At 38.7% G+C, this 11,002-nt stretch overlaps 1 protein-coding gene across 2 annotated transcripts; it reads left to right on the top strand.

Annotated features, from left to right (window-relative positions):
- Positions 1–843: 843 nt before the first annotated feature.
- On the top strand, positions 844–9,965 carry LOC124266464 (baculoviral IAP repeat-containing protein 2-like). Of its 2 annotated transcripts, none has more exons than XR_006895767.1 (2): positions 844–979; positions 9,599–9,965. XR_006895767.1 is itself a non-coding variant. In XM_046701256.1 (2 exons), the coding sequence occupies exons 1-2, from the start codon at positions 4,434–4,436 to the stop codon at positions 9,603–9,605; spliced, it is 900 nt and encodes a 299-aa protein (XP_046557212.1). In that variant the 5' UTR covers positions 3,969–4,433; the 3' UTR covers positions 9,606–9,965. The 2 variants fall into 2 exon arrangements, 1 of the variants encoding a protein (XP_046557212.1); XM_046701256.1 differs by lacking the exon at positions 844–979 and adding an exon at positions 3,969–5,326.
- The last annotated feature ends 1,037 nt before the right edge of the window (positions 9,966–11,002 follow it).

The raw sequence follows: 11,002 nt of genomic DNA, 5'->3' as shown, positions 1-11,002 counted from the left end.
AGAAAGAACCAACAAAGAAAAGGGAAAAAATTAAATTGGTGATACGTTTAACAATTCTGTAATCTTACATTTCATGTATTGTGCTCGATTATATATGCTGCCTAAAGTGACCGATGGGATTGTCATATAATTGAAAAATGAAAACACGTAGAACTATTTGTTCATAAATTGTACATGATAATAAACTATTGACAGAAACCGTAGTCTTCGTCTTTCTAGCAGGTCTTTTGTATATTTGATTTTGCAAAGGTCTCGTTATAAGTACTTCAGGAGGATAGTATATGCAGTATATACATACCAATAATTTCTTGTCATAAGCAATGTGTATTTATAACCTTCAGGAGGAGTGAGCCCTGCTTAAACGATTCAAACAATACGTGCTTATATATGGTATTGTCGACATCGCACAATGAAATCTATTCATAACTGATATTTTGTCTATTTGTGGGAACTGTTTTATCGTTATTTATCGGTTAAACGATTTTGAAAAATACGTTCGTGTTATAACTGTGTATAACTTTTTAAAACTGTTTGTGAAAATTGTTATCATTAAATGCTTATGTCTTACCAATAGAGAACTCTTACTGTATTAACTGTACTTTTCTGTTTCATTTTCAGTATATTTTAGTACAGTCTAGCAGAACAACTGAACTTGACACAGTTGTTTTAACGGCTTCGACAATGAGTTGTATATGCTAAAATATTTATTCGCCTACTTATCCTTGTATCAAATGACAGTTGGCATGACAGCATAAACCTCTTAAAGCTAGTGGCAGTGTTGAGGTTGGTCGGGAAAACCATCCAGGGTCGAGCTAAAAATAGGGTCTTGACTGGGAAAACCCAACTCTCTCGTGGCTCTGCCAGACAGAAGAGCTGCTAGCCGTGACCATTGCTCTCGTTCATGTAATGCTAGATATGTGGATTGTGTTACCATACTTGGAGTGATGGAGTGTCAACACAGACTCTGGACCGTGTTAAGGTATGGACATGAGATTTCTAGCAGACAGTTCATTTGGTGAGAGTTTCTATTGATATTTCAAATGCAGCTGATCATTTTAGACCTCAGACAAGTAATCAGATATATATATCGAGTCATAGTGATAGCAGCCAGGGTTTGTGATACACAAGATCACCTATGTAGATGTCGGTGATACAGCATTATAGGTGATACACCTAGGTATGTGTTGTGCCAAGGTACGTGATACACCTAAGAATGTGTTGTGCCAAGGTACGTGATGCACTAGGACACGTGATGTACCAGGGTAACTGATTCACTGGGACACGTGATGTACCAGGGTAACTGATGCACTGGGACACGTGATGTACCAGGGTAATTGATGCACTAGAACACGTGATGTACTAGGGTAACTGATTCACTAGAACACGTGAAGTACTAGGGTAACTGATTCACTAGAACACGTGAAGTACTAGGGTAACTGATTCACTAGGACACGTGATGTACCAGGGTAACTGATTCACTAGGACACGTGATGTACCAGGGTAACTGATTTAATGGGACACGTGATGTACCAGGGTAACTGATTCACTAGGACACGTGATGTACTAGGGTTACTTATATACTGGGACACGTGATGTACCAGGGTAACTGATACACTAGGACACGTGATGTACCAGGGTAACTGATACACTAGGACACGCGATGTACCAGGGTAACTGATTCACTAGGACACGTGATGTACTGGGGTAACTGATTCAATGGGACACGTGATGTACCAGGGTGACTAATATACTTAAGTACGTTATGCAGAAAAGGCATCTGGTGCATTAGGGTACACAATAACCCAGGGAACATTAGTCATTCGGTAAAGTGATACACTAAGGTACGTGATACACTCGGGTACTTGATACAACAGTGCGCAAGATGGACCAGCTGCAGTTTGTTTGATACACCAGGGTACATGATATACTGGTACTCGTGTTCCACAAAGGTAGACCACTTAACTTGATACACGATGCAAGGGACACGATGCACAAGAGGCGCCATGCGCAAGGGTACACGGTCCACCAGGAAGAGTGGCACACAAGGTACATGATACGGTTAGGTACATGATACATGGTGAGTCCGTCATGCACCGGGGTACATGATCCAACCTTAGACTTATTTCAGCAGGTACATGATACAACAGGGTACGTGATACACCAGGGTACATGATACAAGGGTTCACTGTACGTGATACACTGGGGTACCTAACACATCTGTTTACCTCCAATTCCAATTCCAGTTGCGCAATGACAGCAGAGAATATTCTGATAAAAGGACATGTCTTAAAGATCATCAAAGTATTTAACATATGATAATGAAGTGGTCAAGTGTTGATTTAAAAAGAATTACTGTCGCAGACTTCCTCGTAGCGCATTAATATGACGTGACCACCACTGAGAGCTTTGTATCAATCTGGTTCACAGGGAGGGACTTGTTACACATGCTGACACTTGCCACCTTGAGGGTTAGCAGGTATTAACTTCCCGCGTGAGAAATGCTTACATGTACATGACTATAAGCTGACATGCCATATATTCGTTACCTCAAGGACCCTACATTCTGTTGCCAGTCTGTAATCCATGAGAAGTAAAGAATAGGTTTCGCATGGACCTGGTTATCACAACAAGTTGGTGACGAGAAGTCATTTATCAGCACTTTCAGACAAAGGTTACAGGATATCTTTATCCAGGATTGACATTTGTCTATTTCTACCTCAGGTTATCTGTCATTATACTCTGGATTTAAAACTGATTTTAACACAGAAACATATATTACTTGTCTCCAAGACAAGTCTTTGGTACGTGCATTCTGTAAATTCAGAATAGCATTGAACAATCTGAAGGTAAATGCATACAGGAAGGAGAAACAACAGTACGACTATACCATCTGCTGTGAACATTGCATGGATCTCAACATCGAAGATGAAGTTCACGTACTATTTTCCTGTCCAAAATATTCTGCACTTCGAATGAAATATTTACCTTGGTTAACTTCTGTTGTGCCAAACAAATGTAACTTCATCAAACTTATTTCTTCACAAAATCCACAAACAATCAAATTACTATCATTATATTTGAAGCATGTATTTAATCCACTCCGTTCTTAATTATAAGTTTTGTGTATTATATCACCTCCACGTGACAAAATATAATATTCTGCTGTAATTGTACCTTAGGTCATAAGGCCTGTAGTATTGAATAAACTAGTCTGAGTCTGAGTCTGAATATCTACATAATCTATGAAACATTTGTTATTATGAAATGTATCTTACTCATGCTTAGTGTGGAAGCAGTGGTATAATTATTAGGGTGATAGATTAGCACTAATATTGAAGCCTAATAGTGTAGATTTATTACATCCAACATTAAAATGCATCAAGATAATTTCTTAAATGGGACCCTTGTACTCTACAGTATTACTTCACTCTTGCTTGACAAAGGTATAAGGATCACTACCAAAACATATATCTGAAGCACAAATTATAATTTGTTTATTGTCATCAAGAACAGCATTGGCAAAGGAACCATTATAAGACACTCGTGGTCGTATTTTCACGAAGGACAGTTTGAAGGCAATAGATTCTAAGATAGTCTTTGTTCTTCTTCCTTTCCATTCCTTCATTCATCCTACAATTGTTCTGTGTTTCTGCAAATCGTTGTGTCCATTATCCCTCTAATTATCTAAGTTCAAACTGGGTGCAATAACGGGAAGCTGATTGCGTAAAGTCGTTAAACAACACTTAATGTATGTGCTGTCTGTATCAAATATACGTCTGTTTACATCGACAACACTTGGAACTACAGCACGTATATATTCATGGACGTCGTGGAGTGAAATACCTTCATACAGTTCACAATGCTCACATCAATTCTATAAATTGTCCAGCAATTTAACCAGGCAATGTTACCAATTACATATTAGATCGCTAATCTTCACCCAAAATGCGTTTATGTCTGTAGTGAAAGCACAGCTGGTACTATAGACATTGATGTAACTATTGACATAGCATTGCTGTTGTAGACATGGGCACACATCTCGGATCTTCCATAACAAACTTCACCCACAATATTCCCTGGGAAATTCCCTCATGAATATGCACAGCTTTTCAGCATGATGTCATGCAGCTGTGGAAAGGCCAGGAGGGGATTTTTCTGTTTGAGCCACATAACCCAGAACTGCACGCAGACCTGTAGGATGGCTTCAGTGTGCAGGGGTTGGTATATGTGCAGTGCGGCAAATCGCCATCACGGGTGATGTATGTGACGAGTCTGGTAGATAGGTGTTATCGTCCTGGTGCGTGTCTGAAAATATGTGATTTCTAAGAAACATATTAACTTAATCCTGCATCTGGATTTGCAGTTTTATTTCAAGAATTGCCAAAGATTTTACTTCGAATAAAACTGCAAGGTTACTATTCGAGAGATTACATATGTCGTTCTTCAGTAGTTATTGCAAGGTTGGTAGTGCGAGCTGTGACAGGGACGATACAGCGACGGAGATGGCCACGGCGGAGATGATGAGGCACGAGACAATGCGGCTCATGACGTACACAAAATGGCCGTCGTCGTCCTCACAGGATCCTGCCAGGCTAGCCGAAGCTGGTTTCTTTTACACCGGAAGTGGCGATCGTGTGAAATGTGCCTTCTGCCTTGGGGTGCTCAAGATGTGGAAACTGGATGATATCCCCCTTACAGAACACCAGAGTCACTTCCCTTACTGCAGGTTCCTCCAGGGCAAGGAAGTGGGAAATATTCCGTTAAGTCAAGGAAACCCTAAAGAGGTCGCAGAAACAACATATCAAGGAAGGGGGAACAGTCATGCGTTAGTTCCGTGTTGCGAAATCCAAGGTAGTGTATTACCTAATGCACACACTTCAACAGAAGAAGCACTAGCAGGAACGTCAGGCTTACCCCTTAAACCACCGCAAGACATTATACTTCCCTCAGAGGCTCTTAATACGCTCTCAAATATCCAGAACAAAGCTCCATCTGAAGTTCCATCTCCTTTTGAAGTTCCATCTCCTCCCATTGTCCCAGACTTTACCCGTGAAGTTCATCGTCTAGCAACCTTCTCCAAATGGCCAGAAGAGTCCACGGTTTCACCTGAAGATCTTGCACGTGCAGGGTTTTATCACGAGCCCCAGGACACCAAGCCTGACCGTGTGAAGTGCGGGTACTGTAGGGGTAAGGTGTACGGGTGGCAAGCTGGAGATGACCCGTGGATGGAGCACGCCAGATGCTTCCCTACATGTCCATACATAAGGCTGTGTCTCGGGGAGGAGATGCTTCAGGACATAACAGCTTACATGGTTGAGTCAGGCAGGTGAGTCGTTCACAACATTTACTGGCAGGATAGCCCTGAACTACAATACGAAGGTATAAACACTGGTACACTAAAGACCATCGACTACGGCGGTCTGATATTCTGAGAACATGAATTAGAAGAATCCTTCTTGATAAAAATTAACCGTATCAAATGTAAGTCCATCAAGGGCGTGTGTTTTGATGTTGTTTAGTGGTAAGTGATGTATTAATTAAAAGTCACTTGTTATGACATCGAGTGAACAGTGATAAAATAAACTACTTTAAGAACTAAACCATATAGGGCACTGTTGTGTTCAAAGTATTTCACGAAAATATGAGAACTTAATCTAGTATGGTCACAATGCTGCAAAACATGTAAGTTAATATCAAACATCTGCTTTTAAAACATTATCTAATTTGAAACTTTGAAAACATAAAGATCGCAACTATCATAATGATCCTATATTTGAAACTCAGTTGATCAATAAGTGTATTTGTTTGGTAGAAATGTAAATTTCAAACATGGTAAGGGTCATGTCTTACCTCTGTCTTCATTGAAACAATTAGTTTTGCTCAAACGTATCCAGATTACTTTTCAGAAACTGTAAGAAGTTGTGATTAATGGTTGAATATACATAGCCAATTTTGCCAACTGTTCCGTCCATTTTCAATTACATATAAAACAAATTCAATATACTTTCTTCATACATTTTCGATTGTACCCAAACAGTTGTGAAATGCAGACCCAAAGGATTGTAGCGGCTAGAATCTTGCTCGATATGAAAGGAAAGTGGACAATTGACATATTTTTCTTGTCACTCTGAATCTTTCGACATGGATGTAGCTATGATTGGATTTCACGGGTTTCTGATATTTCTAACTCAGATGGGTATGGCAATGGAAGGGAATCGTATATTTGATCACTATTGATCAATCTCTGATCATCGATATACCTTAAGCTTTAAAGTTCAAAGTTTACCTGATGAATGGGCAAGAATTAGCTCTGAAAATTGGTATTAAAATAAACAGGAGTTATTATCCATAAAACGTGTTATGTGTTCTGATCTGGGTTCTTTCTCCTGAGAATGCAACATCTCAAGCAGATTATGAGAAACCACATTGTGTCAATTGTACTTGTCTCAAATACATTCTTTAAATATTAAGAAAGCCTTTCTTGGACTGTATTCAATATAATGGTTTATCGTTTAGAAAGGTATTTGGAGGTTTATTTGTTGGAACCAACATATCTCTCTTTGCCCAGATGTTTTATGGAACGTTTAAATCCAGTAAAATGAAATGGGCATATCTTGGGGTTTAACAAAAATACTTCAGTGATTATTAACGTAAGTGAACTATCCAAGCATATTAGATGCACAAACACTTGCTGTTAAATCCATTGCTTCTATAATTTATGAGCGACTAAGCATGATTATTGAAAGGGTGTCGCTGCTTTTAGCTTTTTGAAACACAACCTATTTCACAATGACAGTGATGTATCTGTCACTGAGACTTCATTCTTCATACATCACATTTGAGAGTTTTCTTGAAAAGTATTGTGTGACACTAAACGTGAAGTAACTCCAAAAGACATGTCAGCAATTTGTTGTGGATGTGGAAAGGGTTTTGTCGCTGTTATTTACCTTTCAAATTCAAAACTAAATAATACAATGATAGTAGAACTGTTAGACTTGGTAGTACATGTATTTGGGAAAAAAGTTGGTCTGAAGATGATTACCACTTTTGTGATATGTCCAGTGCATAATGATTCAAGAGCAAAATATCAATAGATAATTGTACCTTCATGCAAATGTTAATACACGTTGATCACAAAGTTAGAACGTAACTAGCATGTATTTGTATATATAATGGTGTCAAACCATGAAGTTGTAAGACCCATCAGACAATGCTCTATTGGACCGTGGTCTCATCATGAATAACTGACTGACTGACTGACTGAGTTTGGTTTTACGCCGCTTTTAGCAATATTCCAGCAACATCACGGCGGGGACACCATAAATGGGCATCATGAATAAACCTTGTTTGATAGTCCTTACTGATCACAGTCCAATAGCAAAACGAATTATTTTATATTTTATACTTTTTGTAAAATTAACAAATACGTTATATAAAAAATCCCATGCCTTTATATAACATTCCATGTCTTTATCCTATATATGTGATGTGTATATGATAGATAGTAAGCACATCTGTTACTCTACAGACGTTTTCCCCCTGTTGTTATAAGTAGATCATTGCGAACTATTTTTGTACAAGGAATTTACAGGATCTGGATATAAGTACTCACTTTATTGTCATAGCTATTTGTTTACAAATTTAGGACATTTGTAAATTTATCTTGTTAATTAAAGTCCACTAAGACTCGATTCCACAATAAAGAAGAACATGTCTACAACAATATATTCCTTCTTGACCACGCCCTTTCTACAGATGAAAAAGGTTTCTGAAAAAATACTCTAAATGTAGCTGAACACGTACATTATTAAGTGGTTAGAAAAGTGCACTGAACATCTCCTATCCTTCCAGACACACATACTACGACTACGACTACGACCAAGACGACTCCCCACTACTACTACTACTAGATAGAACATCATTCAATACCAGACTAAAACTTTTCTGATAAATATTGTGTAGGAAAAGTACCATGGTCTAAAGTTTCTCTACAAACCTTTCTTGTATTTTGCAGATGAGAATGTTGTATCAAGTCTGTTCATTTAATAAACACAAATGCATTCGGCCAGATGTTTGGATGAATGTCCCTTAACATCATTGTCATGTCAATAATTTGCCAGTCGTAAAATAGAAAATGGTTTTCAAAATATTATATTTCCATTTACAGCTGATAAGTCACGCAAGATGTCTTCCTTCCACTACACGTCTAATTTCATGGGGTTTTTGTTGGCAATTTTCAGTTACCTTAAGAAAATAATACCCTAGAAAATGTTCTATTAATTAATTGTAAGTAATGCTGTATTGGACCGTGGTCTCACTCATGAATAACTGACTGACTGACTGACTGAGTTTGGTTTTACGCCGCTTTTAGCAATATTCCAGCAACATCACGGCGGGGGACACCAGAAATGGGCATCATGAATAAACCTTGTTTGATAGTCCTTACTGATCACAGTCCAATAGCAAAACGAATTATTTTATATTTTATACTTTTTGTAAAATTAACAAATACGTGATATAAAAATCCCATGCCTTTATATAACATTCCATGTCTTTATCGTCGGTTTTGCCGACAGACATTTATCCCCTTAATCAGCATGTTTTTACACATGCAATTTGTGCTTTTCGTATCTGTTGTGCATGTATTTTGTTGTTGTCATGTGATGTGTTCCATGACGTGTTCAGGCAATCCGTTCTTTACTGTACAGCATTATTTATTGTCTTTTGTGTTATTAACAACAATTCCAACGTTCATTTTCACTCTCAAAACAATCCTATTACCATATTTCAAAATTTACAGGTGGTGCGTTTTCAATGATGTTCAGTATATAATATATTATAGATATCCAGGTCATTGGAAATTTATTTATTATAATGTTCATGAGAGTCTCTTTATTGATAATGTCCAATATATGAAAATTATATCAGCATTATCAAGTTGAAGTCAACAAGTAATCACCACATTCACGCTCATGTGCGCTCTGGTACGTGATACATTAACTGTTTTGATGAATGAAAACTGAATGGATCAAGGTTTAATAACAACATTAAGGAAATGTGTATATCATGGGCAAAGGGGTGTGTTTTCTTATTTGATTTGTTCTAAATGAGAAATATTTAGTTGTTCCGATTATATGATGCTCTTGGGAGAAAAGTTCCTCAATTGGCAACAACCCCACTGGGCTACTTAAGATAAATAGTGGAAGGAGCTGTGGTTTAGTGAATAGAGGGTCTGTATGTCCGGGGAGAAAGGTCGGTGGTTCGAGTCCCGGTCTCGTTTTGCGAAAAGATGTTAAAAGACGGGACTTGTTGTTACCCTGCCTGCCTCTAGGTATTAAAGGGATAAAACAAGGACTGGTCGGCTCGGAATCAGTATAATGTGTACCAGTCGGGCATCTGCTATGTGGTATGCTGTATGATAAACTAAAAGCAAATACTAAATCTCTACTAAAAGCAAAGTCGACTGTGCAATTCCAGAATGAATCACTGGTGAAAGTTATATTGTAGAATGAATTGCGTTGAGTATGTCACTTGATACGCTTGTTGAGTGTTATGACAAGGTTGCTATACAAAGCATAACGTTACTTACATGTTCCAGTTGCTGAGCCGGACCACGACCATCACAGATCCTGATTCAGCACACTTCATCGTTACCGCCGGAAGTGGACACAAGGATCTGACCTGGCTAATTAGACGCAATTACATACTTACGTCGTAGATGTGGTCCATGTTGTCACGATGGTGTTACTGAAGCTGCAGCGTAGTTCGTGAAGATCTTCCAAGGAAAATCTGATGTCAGCTGTGTTTCGAAGGAAGCGTTTTCTACGAACCAGTTTTGGCGTTACCTTATTTTGTTTCTGTCAACCAAACACGCACGAGGGTTTCCCAGATTAACCTTCAACAAAGGCGTGATTACATAACTGTTATCCTTCGCACATGAATTAGTGAAATACAACCATGCTCAATACATTTGTTTGTTTCTTGTTTAACGCCATATACTGCAATATTCCATCTCTGTGACGTATGTCCGCAAACGAGATTGTGATCTCGCATCAGCAAGCCAGTCCACCCCATTACGTCAGTCACCGCTTGCGACAAGCATGGGTTGCTGAAGACGCGGATCTCTCATGTCCAATACATTTTAATTTGTTTGGTAATGCCAACATTCGAATTATAGTTTTGAAGCCAGTATATGTGTGAATTTAAAACAAAACAATTTCCTGTTAAAATATGTAATAAAGCGGAACAATTTCTATTTTGATGATCTGTGATCAGCATTGAACATGGTCGTTGAGGAACACCTTCAGACTGGAGTCACAGTGACAGCTTCACGCCATCATTAAGCTCCACTTAACCTGAATCAGTTGCACGTACCCTCATTCAGCTTCAAACACGTTCATTCAGCTTGGCATACCAACATTCAGCTTCACATACCATCATTCAGCTTCACATACCCTCATTCAGATTCACATACCCTCATTCAGATTCACATAGCTTCACATACCCTCATTCAGATTCACATACCCTCATTCAGCTTGACATACCCCCTCATTCAGCTTCACATACCCTCATTCAGATTCACATAGCTTCACATACCCTCATTCAGATTCACATACCCTCATTCAGATTCACATAGCTTCACATACTTTCATTTTGCCTGACATACCCTCATTCAGCTTCACATCCTCACTCTGCTTCTTCCCCTCATTCAGTTTCACATACCCTCATTCAGATTCACATAGCTTCACATACCCTCATTCAGCTTCACATACTTTCATTTTGCCTGACATACCCTCATTCAGCTTCACATCCTCACTCTGCTTCTTCCCCTCATTCAGATTCACATACCCTCATTCAGATTCACATAGCTTCACATACCCTCATTCAGCTTCACATACTTTCATTCTGCCTGACATACCCTCATTCAGCTTCACATCCTCACTCTGCTTCTTCCCCTCATTCAGTTTCACATACCCTCATTCAGATTCACATAGCTTCACAT

Source organism: Haliotis rubra, unplaced genomic scaffold (genome assembly GCF_003918875.1).
Source record: "Haliotis rubra isolate DU_JTF1 unplaced genomic scaffold, ASM391887v1 Scf126, whole genome shotgun sequence".
Taxonomy (NCBI): Eukaryota; Metazoa; Mollusca; class Gastropoda; order Lepetellida; family Haliotidae; genus Haliotis; species Haliotis rubra.
This window is presented reverse-complemented; position numbering and strand designations above follow the sequence as displayed.